The 19328-nt window shown below is 62.3% G+C and overlaps 1 protein-coding gene across 1 annotated transcript in view; it reads right to left on the bottom strand.

The window, feature by feature from the left end:
- The window catches only part of RASGRF1 (Ras protein specific guanine nucleotide releasing factor 1), a 44702-nt gene that overhangs the window by 7527 nt on the left and 17847 nt on the right, over window positions 1-19328 (bottom strand). Inside the window, exons 4-20 of the mRNA XM_075714060.1 lie at window positions 19062-19154; window positions 17630-17883; window positions 16578-16657; window positions 15913-16106; window positions 15291-15400; window positions 13898-14016; window positions 13201-13361; window positions 12279-12342; window positions 11147-11283; window positions 8801-8883; window positions 7908-8156; window positions 7120-7490; window positions 5592-5717; window positions 4767-4937; window positions 4255-4361; window positions 2976-3088; window positions 2421-2481 (exon numbers count right to left, since the gene is read on the bottom strand). Of these exons, the coding sequence (XP_075570175.1) occupies window positions 2421-2481; window positions 2976-3088; window positions 4255-4361; window positions 4767-4937; window positions 5592-5717; window positions 7120-7490; window positions 7908-8156; window positions 8801-8883; window positions 11147-11283; window positions 12279-12342; window positions 13201-13361; window positions 13898-14016; window positions 15291-15400; window positions 15913-16106; window positions 16578-16657; window positions 17630-17883; window positions 19062-19154 (2493 nt within the window). The remainder of the gene's footprint in view (window positions 1-2420; window positions 2482-2975; window positions 3089-4254; window positions 4362-4766; window positions 4938-5591; window positions 5718-7119; window positions 7491-7907; window positions 8157-8800; window positions 8884-11146; window positions 11284-12278; window positions 12343-13200; window positions 13362-13897; window positions 14017-15290; window positions 15401-15912; window positions 16107-16577; window positions 16658-17629; window positions 17884-19061; window positions 19155-19328) is intronic.

The raw sequence follows: 19328 nt of genomic DNA, 5'->3' as shown, positions 1-19328 counted from the left end.
AAAGCAGCAAGGGATCCCAGCCTTGCGCCCGGCAGCTCTGCCAGCCTCGCCAGCACCGCTCCGCCAGCACCCGCGGGGTCGGCAGCGCCTGACCCTGCTGCCGCTTGGGACGGCTCTTCCATCCGGTGTCCAGAAAAGCAGGAGAACGGGGCCGCCCCCCGTCCCCGCTGCCTGGCTCGGGTCGAGCAGCGCTTGCAGGCGCGGGGGGACTCGGGGGTGCCCCTCGCCCGGAGCCACGCGGGCTGACAGCGAGACCCCCCGGCCCCAGACCTGCATGGAGCGTGCACGGACCTCGCTGCGCTTCAGCACAAACACAGCCCGAACTCAGGGCTCTCCCAGCGGGGAACTGTCTAAAAACCTGCCACAGCATCCCCTCTCCTGCAAACGAGCAGCAGCGTCTCTCCCGTCCAGGTCCCAGGAGAGGGGCCGGAGCAGCTCCCGGCACAGGGGGGTGCGCAGGAAAGAGGGGCCAGGCCGGCGGCGTGCTGGGACGGAGCAGCGCGATCGGGAACTGCAGGCAGCTCTGGGGACGGAGCGCGAGGGCCGAGGGGCAAAGCGCAGAGTGCGTGGGGCGGCAGGCGCAGGGTGGGTGCGGGCGCCCTGCGCTGCCTCCAGTCCGGCCGGTCGCTCCCACAGGACCCTCCTGGCTGCCCTCCCCAGCACCGCCTGGGTGCCAGCAGCAAACGGCACAGTCCTGTCCCTGCTTCGCTCAGGGATGTCGCGCAGACGCGAGCTGCCACGTTGCAGCGTCCCCTGGCCAGAGCCAGCGGTGCACAGGGACCGAGGTGCGCAGGGACCACGCTGCGGGCGGCTGGGGGTGCCGGCCGTGCAGGCGATGCCGTGGGCCAGCTGAGCCCCCTGCTCCGGGGTGCTGCTTCACCCAGAGAAGAGGCATCACCTCCCTCCACCACCCTCTGCAAAGCAGGGGTTTCGGAAAAGCAGAGTGGCCCTGGGCACCCACGGGCGAGCCGGCCCCAGGAACTGTCCTGGCCAGCACAGTTAAGAGCCCGTTGCAAAATGCCCTCCTGACCAGCGGGTAGTGGGTGACGAAAGCGGCTCCCGGGGAGCAAACAGCACCTGGGCCTCCTCTGCGGCCGCTCAAGGGCCCATGGAGAGGCTGCGGGTGGGTGGGTGCAGGCTGTGGGTGGGTGCAGGCTGCGGGAGGGTGCAGGCTGCGGGAGGGTGGGTGCAGGCTGAAGGAGGGTGGGTGCAGGCTGAAGGAGGGTGCAGGCTGCGGGAGGGTAGGTGCAGGCTGCGGGTGGGTGCAGGCTGCGGGTGGGTGCAGGCTGCGGGAGGGTGGGTGCAGGCTGAAGGAGGGTGCAGGCTGCAGGTGGGTGCAGGCTGCAGGTGGGTGCAGGCTGCGGGAGGGTGGGTGCAGGCTGCGGGTGGGTGCAGGCTGCGGGAGGGTGCAGGCTGCGGGGGCACACCCTGCCAGAGCACAGGCTGCTGCTGACAGCAAACTCTGGGTGGGCAAGTGGCACCGGTGGCACCGGTGGGCTCCGAGCAGCCCGGAGGACACCCCGGCTGAGGGTCCAGCACATGGCACAGCACACAGCCCCAGCTCACGCGAGGGGGACGGGGAAGCCACAACCCCATCGCCCCAATGTGCGCCCCAAAACCCAGGGCTCCCTCGGGTCCCCACCGTGCCTCTGACCACAGGTGGGTGCTGCTCAGCTGCTCAGATTGAGGGGCAGACCGAAACCCTGTGGTTTCGTTTGTCTTCTCTTCTTCAAAAGAAGTTTCCAGCACCTGTGGTTGTAGACAAAAGCTTAAAAAAAATCCCGAGGGCTCAGCCACTCCAGAAGCCAGCTGGCGGACCCAGGGGATGGAGCCACTGTTGTTTCAGGTGCACCAGGCCAATTTAAAGTGGCTCTTGGTTTTTTCTTGGAGCAGACCTTTGTTTATTTTTAATGCAGGAAGGCGGCAAATGCACTACAGCCACCCTGATGGTTTTAAATCCATTGCACGTTCCCAGGGCTCCGCTCCCGGGGGAGCAGCGCTGACGCCAGCTGCGCCAGCACCCGTCACTTGGAACCAGCGCACAGCAGCACCGGCGCAGGTTTGGGGACACGCAGGACACGGTGGAAACCCACGGGGCTTCCCTGCGTCCCTCAGGCAGGTGCTGGCAGCAGCAGGCAGGCACGTCTCATGCCCGCTCCAGCCGTCCTGCTGATGGTGCAGGAGGACTAAACAGCCGGTGGGCTGGATTAGTGTTGCCTCTGCCTGTAACAGCTCCAGCTGTGCTCACAGCTGGCCCCATCCTCAGAAAATCTTTCCCTGCTTTGTAGCCGTACGCCCGGACAGCAGGCTTGGAGAACCACTCCGCTGAGCCGGGTGCGCCGCAGCGCGGCGATCTTTAGCTGTTCCCCTACCACGGCGCCGAGCTACCAGCCCGAGCGACGAAGGGAAAGGGTATTTACCATCTGTACGACCTCCTCCAGCGTTATCTGATTGTCTCCTGGATCCTCCTGCGTCAAGGTCCTACGGCACGAAAAGACAGCGTTACTTTAGCCGGGAAAGCATCAGACCTGCACGACTCTTGACGGGGCCGCAGCACGACTTTGTGGTTTTTCACAGATTAAACACTTGGCGTGCCTAAGGACACTTCTAAGTCTCGTTTCCCATTTCAAAGAGAAAAAAAAACCCGAGGCCACAGCTGGCCCCGCATGCAGGGTCAAGGGTGGGGGTCACACCTTGCCCATGGCCCCTGATCAGGTCCCGATGTGCTGGGAGACAGATGCGCCCAGCACCGATCCTACTCCTCCTCCTCCTCCTCCTCCTCCTCCTCCTCCTCCTCCTCCTCCTCTTCGTCCTCCTCCTCTTTGTCCTCCTCGGCACCTCCCAAGCCCCAGGCCCTGACCTGGAGACCTCGCGCCTGTGTTCATGCCGGGGGGAGCGGAAAGCGGCCACCGAGAACCTGGCACAGCGTCCAGGAAAAGCCCAGGACAAGCAACCTCCCCGGCACGGCCCTTCACCTTATGATGTTGGCGGCCGCTTTCCTCTCCTGGGTCAGGAGCTCGGGATCGTGAATAACCTCCTCCAGAAAGCCGATCACTCTGAACTTCAGCTCCTCATTGGTTTCAAAGTCCTGCCAAAGCCGGCACAGTCACAGCCTTAATGCGCTATAATGTGAGCAACGCCAGCTCCCAGCAGCTACGCTCCCTGCCCGTTCCAGCCCGGCCAAGACCGACGGCCCTGCGGTGCCAGCGCGGGCGGCTGCTCGGCCGAGGGCAGAGGCTGCCTCGCCCCTGCCAAATGCCAGCCCGCGGTGCCCAGCAAACGGGAACCGGCCAGGAAGGCACCGGGCTCATTTCGTACCGTTGCATTGGCGTCACCCGGCCTGGGAGAGGCACGGGGGCTTCCCAGTGCCAACCAGTGCGGCACCGCTCCCAGTGCCCCCAACAACCAGTGGCCAAGAGGGACAGGGAGAGCAAGGAAAGGAGGAAAGGAGGTTGTAGTGAGGGGGGTGTTGGGCTCTTCTCCCAAGGAACCAGCGATAGGACGAGAGGAAATGGCCTCAAGCTGCATCAGGGGAGGTTTACATTCGATATTAGGAAAAATTTCTTCATGGAAAGAGTGGTCAAGCACTGGAACAGGCTGCCCAGAGAGGTGGGGGAGTCCCCAGCCCTGGAGGGGTTCAAAAAATGGGCAGAGGTGGCACTGGGGGACATGGTTTAGTGGGCATGGGGGTGTTGGGGTGATGGTTGGGCTGATGATCTTAGAGATCCTTTCCAACCTTAAAGATTCCTAGTTTTTCCTTTCATTAAGAAATAATCCAGGCACCAAGCCAGGAAACATGAAATTATTCCTCTCCCCTTAATTGGCTTAGTGTGGACTTGGTAGTGTAGGTTAATGGTTGGACTGGATGATCTGAAAGGGCTTTTCCAACCTCAACGATTCTATGATTCTTTGATTCTATGAAAGCCAGCCAGTGTCCTAACCCTGACCCCAGCCTGAAACCCCTAACAGGAATCAAGCCCAGCTATTCCACTTCCGCCGAGCCCAGCTGCGGGGCTGACCATGGACCCCCGCTTTGCACACCGAATATGCAAACACTGCGACCCACGCCCGGCCCCCCCGCTCCGTGCCAGGGGCTCCCAGCTCCCCTGCTTCGCAGTGTTCATCTCCTCCCCGTGTCCACTCATTTGCTTAATTAGAAGTGCCAAATTGTCTCTCCAGCTGGAGCCTGGCTGAGCTGCCTGGCACGTGGCCGAATTCACGCCGGTGGGCAAGGAGGGCCCCCGCGGCACCCACCTGCGAGTGCTTGGAGACCCAGTGCCGCAGCACGTTGAGGACCCTGTTGGTGGCCGCTCTCCGGATCACGAACTCCTTGTCTCCGTTCCGCTGGTCCGTCGGAAAGCCTGAAACTGCCAGCGACCCCTTAGCACAGCTACAGCTCCGTCGGGAATCGCTTACGGATATTTTCAGGACTGCCGGAAGGAGCAGCCCCATCTTCCCAAGCAGCCTAAGCTGCCTCTTGAACGCAAGCGCCGGGGAGGCTCCGTGCTACAAGGCAGCAGGGTGCTCGGCCGCGGGCGCGAAGGGTTCCGCTGCCTGCAAGCTGCACGTTCCTCGGGCAGCCCCCGTGCCCAGGCACCCGGGGACCACAGCCCGGAGCGGGCGGGCGCGGGGCTGCGGGTGCTCCGGGCACCCCCGGCGGGGTCTGCCTCCCAGCCAGGGTGCTCCTGGAGGGCAACCCAGCCGAGCACGGTGGAAACGGGCACCGTGAGGCATGCCCGCTCTCTCGGCAGCCCGGGGCAAGGTACCTGCGCTGGCGAGGGACATCCTGCGGTACTTCTCCTTGGTGGGAGTCCCCTCGTTGGCTCCCGCCGTGGCGATGGCGAACGCAGAGGCGGCGGACAGGGCGCTGCGGGTGCTGTCGAGCTCCCGGCAGGACGTCATGACCATGCCGTTGTTGTAAGAAAACAACGAGAAATCTGGGGGGAGAAGAAAACCAACACCAGTCTGGCCGCCGCCGCAGCCCCAGCCAGGTCCCCTCCGGCAGCCCTGGCCCCCCTCGCCAGCCCCCCCGGCACACGGGCAGCCCCCCCGGGTCGGGGCACGCCGGGAGCGGGGCTCGTGGAGGTGGTGGGTGCAGCCGGCGCGGGGCTGCTCCCCACGGAGAACCGGCTTGCACCCTGCCAGGGCTGGGGCAAAGGAGATGGGTGGGTTTGGATGCCAGCACACCGTAAGAATTTATGCAGCACCGCTTTAGCAGGAATTAAGCCAACAGGATGCTACACAGTGTTAATACAGCTACAGGGGAGACCGAGCGGATAAATCGATGCTTGGTGGCAGTCCAGGCTCACGTCTCGAGCAGCGTAACTCGCTCTTAACACCAGACCAGCCCCGGAGGAGAGGAAAGGGGTGAGAAGACCCGGTAAGACGTGCAGACCAGGTCAGCAATGCTGGCCAGAGCGTTAGGCATTTCCCTGTCCCCTTGCAGGGAAACAAAGGGTAAAGTCCTGCCCCTCCTCACATCTGCTTCAGCTGTACACCGGCACCTTTAGCAGCTCTGCATGGCCAGGTTCAAGGGCAGCGCGCAGCCCGGAGCGACCCCTGAGCGGGACAGGTCTTGGCTCACTTGTTACCTGATGAATTTTTGCACTTGATGGACTTAGGAGTCGTCGGAGATTTTGTTGGGGAAGTTTCGGCTTCTGCTTCATCGCTCTGGTTGGGATCCGTGTCCGACTCTTCCCTGACAGACACGTCTGAGCCTGGGAAGAACAGGGAACCCAGTTACCATCACCGCTGGGCACGTGCGTGTTGCAGCCGCATTTTAGCTCTTCCAGATTTTCCTAAAGTTTGAATCGTTCCAGCTGGGCACACAGCAACCAGGTACAGGAAAGGTGCAGAATCCCGCAATTACTTTGGGTTTTTTTGGGGTGGTTTTTTTTTGGGGGTGAGGGGTTTTTTTGGGGGGTAGAGGGTTTTTTTGGGTGGTGGAGGGTTTTTTGGGTGTTTTTTTTTTTGTTTTGTTACTACAACTTAGCGCTCAGATTGCACACAACCCACAGGAGGCAGGAGCTCTCCGTGCTGTGCATGGTGCACGCATTGCCAGCTCGAAGGCGCTGCCTGGGGCCGGCGACGGTGAGCCGGACCGCGGGCGAGCTCCAGCCCGTGCGCCCCATGCACGGCGATGGGGTGGGATGCGGTACCTCCCTCCTGGGAAATCACCCAGCGAAGGGCTGCGGGGGGAGCTGGGCTGGCCTCTGCCCTCCCCTACGGCCACCCCACAGACCGGCTTCGCCCCTCTCAGAGCCCCTGCTTGGGCACCGGCGCGCAGACGGTGCCCACACAGCCCGCAGCGAGGGAGAGGATAACGGCGAGGTGCAAAGAGGGAGGCTGCAGCCTGTTCCTGTTTTCCTTAAAGACAGGGAAACGGCCAGCGCTGCCGGAGTCGTGCACGCAGCCTTGCTGGCACAGGGGTCCGGCCCCAGGCAGCCGCCCCACCGCCGGCGGGTCCCAGCTCGGGGCGCCGAGTGCGGTCCCGGTGCGGACGGGGCAGCGCGAGCGCTGCGCTGGTCCCTGCGCTGCGGCTGGCGAGTGCAGCTCAGCCTGCAGCCCCAAACGCCGTGGCGAGTGCTGAAGTCGGAGCGTCCCTGGGGTCTCCACTGCCGAACAGCTCCCGCGGGGCTATGGCCGCGGCTCAAAGCGGCACGCCAGCGCGGGGGGCAGAGGGATGCTCAACGGGGCGATGACCCGTGGTCTGTGCAGTGTTTCACTCACCTGGCTCCGGCTCTCTTCCCCCAATACCCTGCTGCTGAGCCTCCTGGAGGCCACATCTCACGAGTCGCGGCATCGCCGGGAGCACCACCGCCACCGCCACCACCACCGCCACCACCACCACCACCACTGCCACCACCACCATGACTGCCACTGGTCTCCCCAGCGCATGGGGGGCCGCTGCGTGCCTGCTCGTGGGGCAGGGGCTCCCTGCGCCCACCCCTCACCAGCACACAGCCCAGGGCTGGGCTGCTGCAAAGCCCCCAGGCACGGTGTGCCCGATCCCCCGCACATGTCCCCGTGCCCCCCGCAGAGCACCCACCAAAACCGGCCCCCTCCCTGCCGGCTGCCTGGGCTGGATGCCCACCCGCATGCAAACCCGCAGCAACTTACTCTGCTTGCTCGGCAGCGACTCCTCTTGCTTTTCTGAGGCTGCCTCTCCTTCGTCAGGGATTTTATTGGGATAGTTACTGGACACGTACAGTTTGTTTATGTCCAGGGTGGTCTTACTGAAGGGAGCCATGGAGGAGTACATGCTTGCATAGCCGTTGGAGGAGCAGCTCAGAGCAGCCAGGTCCAGCGCCTTCCCTCCGGTGATGATGGGGATGTTGAGGGAGAGCTTCCTCCGCCGACTGGGGGACGAGGACTTGGTGATGGAGAGGGGAGGAGGCGAGGAGAACTTGCGGTTGGCTCTGGGGGACTTGGGAGGCTCGCCGTACAGCAGCTTGTTGTTCTGGCTGTTTGCAAACAGGAGCTCCAGGGACCTTGGCGGAGAGACAGGGAAAGGCTGAACTCACACCTACTCTGCCTGAGAGGTCGTGGAGATCCCCACCGGCAGCTCCGGCAGCGCTGGGTCTCCGGGGCATCCCCCTGGACCCAGCAGAGCCAGCACGAGCCCCTGCCAGCCCGCTCCCACCGCTCCGCCCTCCCCGGAGTGGGGACACCCGCAGAGCTCGGGTTTATCGGCTTCCCCGATTTGTGGGCACCACAGTTCATGGGGACCAGGTGGAACAGCCCTGGGGTGGCAGCGGGGCCAGGCAGGTCCGGGGAGCAGAGGGCTGACTCGGGACAGAAGAGGGGATGAGGAGCGATGCCGCAGCCCCCCATAAACTCTTCTGGTCCTTTAGGGGCAGGACAGGTCACCGGCACGGGCACCGCAGCGATGCCGCGTGCAGCCTCACCGTGCAGGGATGGCACTGATCGGCTTCTTGTAGATCGTGATGAGCTTGTCGAGGACGACCAGGGCGGTGGTGAAGACGCGGTACGAATGCAGGAACGTGTTCAGAAAGTCAATGCTCAGGAACCGCAGGTCCGTCAGCCTCTCCAGGAGCCGCTCCACGCTTGCATAGCGGATCTGCAGGACCTTGCAGGAATTCATCGTTTTACTGAACCTAATGTCAACATCATCACAATACAAGCTGGCATCAGACCTGCAGAGAAACAAGATATCTGTGGTTCCAGCCTGGAACGAAACCAAGAGCTGCTTCACGCAAGCAGCTTCCCCCCGAGATGTGTGGGGACCACAGAAAGTGGAACAGCTCCTCAGCAGCGAAGGAATCTCGTTGGTACGGGGCGTCCCTGCGTAAAACGCAGGCAGGAATACCCCCAGGGGAAAGCTAGGAAATCCACACGCCAGAACGGGTGGAAACATTGCCCGGTGCTCAACAGGCAGAGGTTTGTGCAAAAGACCATGAAACGACAGCCTGTCCCTGGGGGACACCCCCGAACCAAGACCCCTCCCCATGCGTGACAGCACGCCCAGAGCCTGCAGCCCTCTGCACCCCTCTCCTCCGGGGGTTTCACCCCCCCACCCCTTTTCTATTATTATTTTTTCTCTGAGCTCTCCCCTTCAACCTTCCCACCTCCCCGAGCACAGTCCCACACAAATCTCCTCTCCCAGCTAATTAGCGCTCCTAATCACCGCGCTGGGAGCAGCACAGCCAAGTGCCTGAGCCCATGGGAAAGCCGCTGGGCTGCCGGGAATTTCGGCAGCGTTTGGCTGCCGCAGGAGCTGTGCCACGGGGCCGGGCAGAGCCCGGTGCTCTCCGCAGTGCCCGGCCGCGACAGCACTCACTTGATCATCTGGGGGACGGTGACCTTGGAGTTCTCCTCGAAGGCGTTCATCATGAGGCCATTGCAGCGGATGTTGTCCACACACTGGAAGAGACACGGGTGGGAGGTGGGAGAAGGCAGCGGCGGCGAAGCCGGCCCCGCTGCCCGCCAGGCTTGGCCGTGACACCGGAGAGCCCGAGCTTGGCCTCATCCAGACAAGACACGTCCTTGCCAGCCGCATCTGCCATGTGTGACGGGAGACCACGGCTGGGAGTGCACAGCTGGGAAGGGCAAGAGCTTCTGCCTGAAAATAGGAGCTTCGTGATCACGCTCCTGCATCCCTGTGCTGGGGGAAGCATCACCCAGAGCAGCTCCCCAGCTCTCCCAGTACGGACCTGGCACAGGCGAAGGGCATGCTGGCAGAGACAAAAGCATTGCGAGAGTGTCCTGGTTTCGGCTGGGACAGAGTTAATTTTCTCCCTAGGAACTGGCACAGTGCTGTGGTTTGGATTTAGGATGAGAATAATGTGATAACACACGGATGGTGTAGTTGGTGCTGAGCAGTGCTGACACCAGGCAAGGGCTTTTCAGCTTCCCCTGCTCTGCCAGGGGCACAAGGAGCTGGGAGGGGGCACAGCCAGGACACTGACCCCAACTGCCCCAAGGGCTGTTCCATCCCGTACGGCGTCATGGGCAGTATGGAAACTGGGGGGGTTGGCCAGGGAGCAGCGATCGCTGCTGGGAACTGGCTGGGCATCGGTCGGCGGGTGGTGAGCAATTGCATTGTGCATCACTTGCTTTGCGTATTATTATTATTATTATTATATTGTTATTATTATCATTACTATTTTACTTTATTTCCATTATTAAACTGTTCTTATCTCAGCCCAGGAGTGTTTCTTGCTCTCACTCCTCCGATTCTCTCCCCATCCCATGGGGCAGGGGCAGCGAGCGATGGCTGCGTGGTGCTGAGCCGCTGGACGGGGCTGAGCCCCGACAGAGTTGCTACAAAGCCCCTCTCACCCCGTACTGCTGTAATTATAAACTCCCCTCCCAGCCTGCGCTGCTGGATGCTCTCGGAGGGAGAGCCAGCAAGCAGCAGAGCAGCACCGGTCCCTTCGCTGCCGGCTCACGGAGGGCTTCGCTGGGCAGGAGCGCGGGCTGGAGACCCCCACGCAGGCAGGACCGGCCCCGGCCCCCGCAGAGTGGGCCCAGGAGCTGCCACCTCCCTGCACGGGGCCGGGCCCCAGCTCCTGCCCACAGCTCTGCTCCGGGACCGATGCTCGGCAAGGGCACGCGAGCAAGGACGTGGTGCAACAGAGGTGGCCAGGAGGTGAGCCCTATTGGAGCAGGAACTTTTTCTCTTCCCCCCACCTGGGAAAAAATAGATTCGAAGTCATTTGTACCAAGCAAGTCACAGAATCATCGAATCGTGTAGGTTGGAAAAGACCTTTAAGATCATCCAGTCCAACCATTAACCTAACATTACCAAGTCCACCACTAAACCAATTAAGGGGAGAGGAATAATTAATTTCATGTTTCCTGGCTTGGTGGCTGGATTACTTCTTAATGAAAGGAAAACTGGGAATCACTAAGGTTGGAAAGGATCTCTAAGATCACCAGCCCAACCATCACCCCAACACCCCCATGCCCACTGAACCATGTCCCCAAGTGCCACCTCTGCGCGCTTTTTGAACCCCTCCAGGGCTGGGGACTCCCCCACCTCTCTGGGCAGCCCGTTCCAATGCTTGGCCACTCTTTCCATGGAGAAATTTTTCCTAATAACCAATATATCTATATCTATATAAATGAAGAGCAGGTGTAAATCATTACCACGTGTCTGAGGGGAGGAATCCAAACCATGTATCTACATGTGCAGGCGGAGCACGGACAGACAGACCCTGCTCCCACCTGCTGCAGCTTTGTCACCTTCCTCCTCCACCTCCTCCTCGTCGAGCTACCAGACACCAGAAAGGTTATAGCGATGGCCGGGCTCTCGGTGCACCCCAGCTCCAAGGCACCCTCTGCATGGAACCGCTCTCCCTGGGTGCCCAAGGCTTGGTGGTCCTTGGTGGTCCACCCGTGCTCGTACCAGCCCGCCGCAGCAAGAGCTCAGCCCACGGCCGGTCCCGAGCACCCCGACAGCACCAGGAAAGCACCCAGGGTGCGCACGCGGCCGGGCGCTACCACCGCAGCCCCAGCCCGAGGGCAGGCAGCAGAACTGTGGCCGCGCAGCGAACGCCGAGCGTTCGTAACTCTGGGTGCCCAAAGCCGCTGCCGCAGCCTGCACGGGAGCAGGAATCGCGGGGGCTGCTTGTCCCTGGGGTCTCTGTGCCCCGACCCCTCCTCCCTGCCGGCTCCCTCCTACCTGGCTGATGTCGCTGGTCCAGGCAGCCTTCTCCTGCCTGGACGAGGCCACAAGGATAACCGTAAAAGACGAGGAATCTTTCGGCTCCACCACGATTTTGAAGTCAAGATGGTCGATGTCTTGCCCCGATGCTTTTGCTTTGGGATAGAAAAACCACGCACACAGTGATTGTGGAAAGATTTCCCCACCCCTCTCCCCCAGCATAGGTTTTATTAAGGTTTTAAGGAGTTTGTTGCATTTTTCAGGTTCTCTGCGGTGAGGACGCGACAAGTTTGCTGGGCAAAGGCTCCGTGTTTGCAAAGTCTGCACGCCACGAGCGCAGCACGGCCTCGCTGCCGGGGCTCCGGCACCGTGTGCCAGGGGAGAACCCAGTGCCCCGGCATGTGTTAGAAAACTCGTAATGAGGACAAGAGAAAGGAGCCCGCGCTTCTTCACAAGTCTGCACTTAAGCAGGCACGGCTGAGGACGTCCAGCATCTTTGCCTTTTTCCACTTGCTAGCACTGTGCTGTGACGCTCGCCGCCTGCCTCGGGAAGGTCAGATTTGCATAAATGTGCATCTGTTTGCTTCACAGTAAATAATTTACTTAATTAAATCCAGCCAGTAGATCATGACTTCCTTGAATCTATTCAGCATCTGAATTTGCTCCAACTCTGCTGCAGTTGGTTTTACACGGTACGGACGCATGGCAGCGATGTCCAGGGACGCCGGCGCTGCTGACCACGCTGCCATCCGTCCCCAGCCACGGAACAGGGGGACAGCATTGCCGGGGCTGGCAGCAACCTCGTGCCAAGGCTCTGGCGTCAAGCGCAGCCTCCAGCGGGACCCGCAGCCCCGGCACCTCCCCGGCCCCCCTGGCTGCGGCTCTGCCCACCCTGCAATGGCGAAACCACGCTGCAAAACCCAAAACTGCCTGCAGTGCGCAGCGGGAGACGGTCTGCTGTGCTGGTGCTGCCGGCGACCCCAGCAAAGAGGGTCCTGGAGTAGCCACGACTTTGCTTTTTGAGATGCCCCGGTCTGCTCAGAGCCCGCTGGGACACACGTAAGCCACCTCCCCCACCCCGCACCCATGGGTGGGGGCTGAGCAGGGCCCTGGGCACGGCACGGGGCTGCGGGTGGGGCGGGGGTCCTACCGTCCTCGTCGGTGCTCTCCTGCTCCTCTACCAGCGTGCAGTCGATGAGGGAGATCACGCCGTTCTGCAGGGGCAGAGTCGGGGCTCAGCGGCAGGATCCCCCCCCCGGGGGGCTGGGGGCTGCCCCAGCCCCCCCACCCCGCGTCGCAGCCCACCGCCCTGGGGCCGGGGCGACGCTGCTGAGGGTTTCGGCACGGCTGCACGCAGCCCGCGGCCAGCGCAGCGTCTGCTTTCACTGGGAAAAAAGCAGTTACCGGCTGCTGGGATATGGCAGTTTTCCTTGTATAACCGATCACCTAATTTGTTTATAAATTATTTAGTATGAGCTTTAAATTAAATTTTCCAAAAGTCTGTTGCTGTGACTATCAACTCTTTGCCACGGACTGTAATTTTTCAAGCTGATAATTTAATACCAGTAATGAGCAATATCTGTAAGATTCTTGCTCAATTAACTGCAAAACTTCCACCAACAAAAGCGCGAGTCTTGGGAGCGGACTGGAGGAGACTGTGAGCGTTATGTACAAACCCAGGCTATAATTTCACTTTCTCACTGTAGAGATTGTCAAGGTTTCTGCTGCAAATCAGGATAACTTCTTTTATCGAGAACTTGCAGTTTGTCATCTTTGCCCGTGACTCAGAGCTCCGCACATCACCGACAAGGCGTCTGGGGCACATGAAATAAATCTGCCCGCCCGCCTGCTCCCAGCCCGGCACCCCAGGCGGTGCAGCCAGGGCAGGGCAAGGTGGTCCCCGGACCCTCGGTGTCACCAAAAGAGCCCGGCCAGCTCGGGCCGCAGCAGCCTCTGCCCCCTCCCCGCGCACGAGCCCCTGCCCCGGCACCCCGGGGAGCGGCACCAGCTCCAAGCCCGGCAGCTGCCGGACCCTTCGCCGGGGGCCGCCGAGCCCCCGCCGCCCTCCGCACCTTGGTGAGATGCAGCTTGCCGCCGGAGCCCCTGGTGCAGATGATCAAGTGCTTGGAGAAGAGGAAGCACTGCCGCTCGCCTTCCTTCTTCAGCGAGAGGGAGCCCAGCCGCCCCCGCGTGATCTTCCCTTTCTCCGACATCGGCACTTGGATGAGGGAGCCTGCGGAGGGGACAGACCCGTCCCTGGCATCGGCATCGGGGGCAGCTTTGAGGGCGCAGTCCCTGGGAGCGGGGCATCGCTGCGTGCCCGGAGCGGGGCAGCGGCAAGCGCGTCCCCAGGCGCCAAAGCTGGGACCGGGACCGGCCCCGTGAGCCACCGGCTGTGCGGGTTATCGGGGCCCAGAGACTGGCGAGCACCATCCACGGCCCCCGACCCAGCCTTGCACCCACAGCACATGGGTGCTCCTCCGGGACCGAGTGTGCCCAGGAGGTCGGGATGCGTCCCACTCCTTCTCTGCTGGTAGGAAATCAGTAATGGCTAAAACGCGCATTCGGCTCCACGATGCAATGAAATGCAGTGCCGAGACCGTCTGAAAGTGAGGTGCTTTGGAGCAGAGGAAATTCAGAAAGGGGCTGTATTTTAAATGTCGCAGCTCACCAGACCGCGCTGCCGAGGGACGCGGCGCCGGGGGGGACGGGGGCTGCAGGGCTTTGCGTTAACAGTGGAGGGGAGAGGAGTCGACACGAACACGGTACCTTGTCTTACAAATGTCTGGCTGGTGTCCAGCAGAATTTCACACCCTTCAATAATCATCCTCTCTATCGCCAGGTTTTTTCGAATATTTTCGGTCTCACTCACTTCATCATGCATTATCCTGAAGGAGGGAGAAGAGAAAATTGGAGCTCGGATGAGATTTGCACTTTTCCCAGCAGATCCCTTTTAACAGACTGCACTAGGTAAGACCAAAACCAAAGGATTATCAAGGGAATTACAGCAGTCATCTGTATCTATACAGAGCCGGGAGCTCAGGAGGTAACCTACACATCAGCCTTGGACTGTACCTCCAGATTTGCAAATATTGGAACACGAGCGCTTCTTACTCGGAAATCACAAAACTCGGATTTAGTGACGGACAGATCCACCCCATCACCAGCCCCCTCCGACATCCCTGCTCCCTGAGGAGTGGGAAAAGGGATGGAAACTCTTTACGGATCACCTCGGGACTGAGGAGCACCGGTGGGTTTGGTGCCGTCGCAATACGCTGGCACAGGACACACAGAACGCTTCAGTCCGTGGCCTCCGGAGGCAGAGGATGGGAAACGGGGAATCGCGGCCGATTCCCGGGTGCTCGCTGTGGAGACCTCGGAAGTGCTCGGTCCCTTCCCGCAGGGCAGCCCCGCCAGCACCCAGCAGCACAGCCACACCAGGGAGAGGACAGAGCCAGAGCCGTCCCAGCCCCCCAAAACTCATGTTTCATCGTTCAGAAGCCCTGGAAAACGCAGCCCCCGGCCAGAAGCAGCCGGGCTCCCATCCCGCCGGCCCCAGGAAGGGATTTGGGGATTTGCACAGGAGGGCAGGAGAGGGCACTGGAACGTCTCAGCCTTTGAAACGCAGAGGACGAGGGCGATGGGAGGGCAGGTCCTGGCTAAAGCAGCGCGGGGCACCCTTGGCGCAGGGCTTTGCTTGCTGCCCGCGCCCGAGCGGCAGGCAGGGCGCACGGGCAGCCGGAGGCACCTGGGCGAGCTCACCTGGGCGAGCACGAGCAGGCAGATCGCCCTGCGCCAACGGCTCACGAGGGGCTTCAGCCTTGTCAGGGACGGCCAAGGGGCTCCGAGCGACCCGGGGACTGAAATTCCACTGCATCCCACCCCAGCGGGACAGCACAGCCCCTCCGTCACCATCTCCAGCGGCTGCACCCCGCGGGTGCTGTACACCCAGGCCAGCCCCGTCCCGCTGGCACTGCGCCCTCTCCAAACCCTGTGGGTCAGGGTCTGCCCGCCCCAGCCCCTCTCCCTGCGCGGCAGAAGGGCAGCGCACCGCGCCAGCAGCCCGGCCAAGAGCCCCTCCGCCAGCCGAAACCACCTGGGTGCGAGGGCTGCCCCCGGTCCCGCAGCCCCGGCCGCCGGGACGGGCAGCGGTGGGTCTGACCTGGACAGCTCTTCCAGCTTGGACTTGGCATAATCCAGGCTGTTCCTCTCCACGTGCTCGTGCGGGGTGTGAGCCAGCAGCTCGTGCAGCGTCAGGATGTACCTGGGGATCTGCGGCACAACAGACCAGAGCAGGAATCAGCCGCAGCGCAGTGCGGGGACCGGGCGGGCTGGAGGGGGCACGGAGGGGCTGTGGGTGCCCACCCGGTGCTGCTCCTGGAGCTGCCGTGGCCGAGGACACCGTGCCTCAGACCCCCCGATCTGGGAGGTTATGAAAGCTTCAAAGCTCTTCGTGTTAAGCTTAATGAAGAGGGGGAACGGCGGGGGGGTTTGCCCAGGACTCTGCTGTGCCCCATCCACGTCCCAGCAGCACGGGGTAGCCGGGGAGCCAGCAGCTTCACCCAGAGCCCTCCCGCAGCCCCGACGAGCCCAGCAATGGCCTGAGCATGCCCCAGGAGCAGCCTGGGACCACGCAGTGTCCAGCCCCAGGCCGCCTTCGCCCGGGCTTTGCCTCCCCCCCACCCCATGCCTGCTGTGGGGCTGGGGTTTGCACCGCCCAGCCCGTCCCGCACCGCCAGCGCTGTGGTGGCATCCCTGGGGCCGATCCCGGTGCCAGCGGTCACCTGGAACATGGGGTAGGTCAGGAAGGTCTCCAGGGTCCTCTCCTCGCAGTCGGGCTTGGCCTCGTAGTGCTTCAGCAGCTTGTCAAAGTCCCGGTTCTGCTTGCAGTGCGCCAGGATCTGCAGGCTGTACTGGTGGTTCCTCACGAACTCCTGGTAGATGTTCAGCATGGGCAGCAGGATGTCGAACAAGTCGGCTGCGAGCAGAGGGGCGGTGGGGAGGTGGGTGTGCTGCTCCAGCCCGTGCCCTGGGGTCCCAGCACAGCCCCCCCAGCTCACGACCCTCCTTGCCCCCCGGTCCCACCCAGGGCACCCCCCCGGGGCCTTGTGCTGCTTGTGCAAGCCCCAGGTCTGCCCAGTTTGGGTTTAAAGACCCCCTGTAGAGCCAGCTGAGGGTCTCATCGGACACAGCAATGCTCTTCAGCAGCAGCCCTCCCGTGCACGGTCCAGCCCACCCCTTCCACTGCCCGGCAGAACCAGGAATGCAGGAACTGGGTTTCTCCATTTTCTTGCTCACGTCCTCGCCTCCGTGCCCGACGTGAACGGGTGGCGTGCTGTGCGATGCGTTTCGCTGCCACCGGCAGTTAGCAAAACTCCCGTGAAGTTGCACTGGGAGGAGAAGCGCGGGCCCGGCTCTACCAGCGAGCGGGAAGGGAACACGCACTCACCCAGCACGAGCGTCGGCCAGCTGGATATCCTTGCCTTCAGGCCTTGGTAAAAGATTTGGTGCAAAAACATGATCGTTTCACTGAAAGATAAACCAAGGGGTGAAAAGACAGATGCACAAGTGGCAAATAATCAGCAATTAGGTGAGGCCGCACCTGGAATGCTGTGTCCAGTTTTGGGCCCCTCAGCACAAGAAGGACATTGGGGTGCTGGAGCGTGTCCAGAGAAGGGCAGCGGAGCTGGGGCAGGGTCTGGAGCACAGGGCTGGTGGGGAGCGGCTGAGGGAGCTGGGGGTGTTCAGCCTGGAGAAGAGGAGGCTGAGGGGAGACCTCATCGCTCTGCAGCTCCTGGCAGGAGGGGGCAGGGAGGGGGGTCGGGCTCTGCTCCCATGTAGTTAGCGATAGGATGAGAGGGAATGGGCTCAAGCTGCGCCAGGGGAGGTTTAGGCTGGAAATTAGGAAAATTTCTTTACGGAAAGGGTGGTCAAGCATTGGAACAGGCTGCCCAGAGAGGTGGGGGAGTCCCCATTCCTGGAAGTGTTCAAAAAACGGGCAGAGGTGGCACTTGGGGACATGGTTCAGTCTGGTCTGCCCTTGATTGGCTTAGAGTGGACTTGGCAGTGTAGGTTAATGGGTTGATCTTAAAGGGCTTTTCCAACCTCAACGATTCTATGATTCTATTCTATGATTCTATAATCACCAGCCCAGAGGGGGAGCAGGGAGCCCCCAGACTGGCTGGGGAGGGGGCTGCACAAGGGGGGGTGCAGAGAGGGTCCCCAGAGGCGTGCGGGGGATGGTGGATGAGGACAGAGGAGCAGCACCGCGTCACGGCCAAGCACTCGGCGGGCTGCTTGTGCGCGTGTCCCACGGGGACGGTGAGCTTCCATCCATGGCTTTGGGGGCCAGGCTGCAGGTTCCCGAGGAGCCCCCCGGCACCAAGCACCCCAACGCCATTCCCGGGGGAGGGCAGCGGGCTGCGGACACCAACGCCTGCCCGGAGGCTGCCGGCTCCGCCGGGGTGCCACGGAGCTCCTGGAGCCCGGGACGGCGCTCACCTGTTAAGGAATATGCTGCTGACATCGTCGTGCGTAATGGGAGGCTTCTTGGAGCTGGCCGCCATCCGCAGCGGCCGCAGGAAGTTGTTGACGAGGATGTGGAGCTGCTGGACGTACTCGGCCTCCGCCTCCAGCATGCTGAAGACGACCTGGTTCCTCTTGCGCATGCTGTCGGCGTGGGGGGACCTGATGTAGTCCTGGATGATTGTCTTCCACTTCCTCCGGCACAGCCAGCCCCGCAGGAAGCTCTGCACCTGCCAGGGGAGCAGCGGCCGCGTTAGCGCCCGGGCTGACGAGCCGGGCGGGCGCCCCGCGCTCGGCACGGTGCAGGGGCCGCGGCTCTGCAGCGAGGTTCCCCGGCTCGGTGCCGAGGTGTGCGTGACGGTGCCTGTTACTGGTGCTGCTCTGAACCCTCAGGGCTGGAAAACGAACAATAACTCATTTAAACCCACTTTCTTACTGCAGACCACGTCCTTTTTTCCCTTTTACAGAGATGCACGGAAGACTCCTACGAGAAGCAAGGATCCCATGTTAACTCCTGACCTCCCCTGCCACAGCCACAACACCGGGCACTTCCCTGCCAGGACCGTGCGGGTACGGAGACTGCCATCCTGCCGGGTGCTTAGCCCCACCCAGCACCCCCAAATCGCCCGGCGAACCGGGGCACCAAAGCCTCCCTGCAGCCAGCACCTGTCTGTGCACCCAAACAAGCAGAGATGTATTAAGACGCATAGAAAAGCTTCCAACCCTCCCTCACGTAAATGAGCATCCGCAGCGCATCCCGGTGCGTGCCCAGAGCTCCGTCCGTGCCCGCGGCCGCTGCCCCAAGCCCGCAGCATTCAACCCCACGTCCCCCCGGGTGCCCGGGGCCGGCAGAGGCTTTCCCGGGGGTCGGACGAGGGCAGGACCCGCTCCCGAGCAGCGACAGTGCCGGTCCCGTGGGGAGGCCGAGGCACCTCCGCGCTTGCCGGTCTCAGGGAATTGCCTGCGGGAGCGGGGCACACGGCAAGCGGCGTCTGCTGGCGAGCGCGGCTTGTCCTCCCCGAGAGCGCCTTATTCGGAGCAGGTTTCCTCGCGGGCTCTGTTGCTCGCTGCAGGGATGCTGGTGGGGCAGCGGCTTGCTCTTTGCAAAAATAAAAGACGTAACCACGGCCGCCGGAGGAGCGAGCTGTGAGAGGTGCTATTCGGGCGTGAGCCGGCACGGGCAGGGACGCCTCCTTCTCCCGGGGAAAGCAGGGAGCGCCCCGTGGAGCAAACACAACCACAGAAGGGTTTCCAGTTTTGCAAAACACATTTTCCTCCCAAGAAAACCCCGTTAGCAGAGGGACCTCCTCACACAGCTCCCCCCGGCCAACCGCTGTGCCGCCACGAGCGCCGGGACCCTGCCGAGCGCCGAATCCGGCCCCCGCGCCCCTCGCCCGCCGCCACCCACCTTCTTGATTTTCTTGATGTCGCTGTCGTCGTCGCTGGGCGCGCTGGTCTGGCCGGCCTGGATGCGCTCGTGGTCCTTGAGCAGGGAGGCGATCTGCGGGTACAGGGCGGGTGTGAGCGGCTGTGCCGCCCCGGCACGTCCCGGCACATCCCGGGAGCTGAGGACAAACCCTGCTGCCGCGCACTGCCGGGGAATGGCGCACGCCTCCAGCTCAACTACAGATACAGGGACACGTTGTGCTGATTCTGTCGTAATGGGAGATCGGTA

The sequence above is a fragment of the Pelecanus crispus genome, chromosome 7 (genome assembly GCF_030463565.1).
Source record: "Pelecanus crispus isolate bPelCri1 chromosome 7, bPelCri1.pri, whole genome shotgun sequence".
Taxonomy (NCBI): Eukaryota; Metazoa; Chordata; class Aves; order Pelecaniformes; family Pelecanidae; genus Pelecanus; species Pelecanus crispus.
Note: the sequence above shows the minus strand (reverse complement) of the source record. Positions and strands in the feature narration are given on the sequence as shown.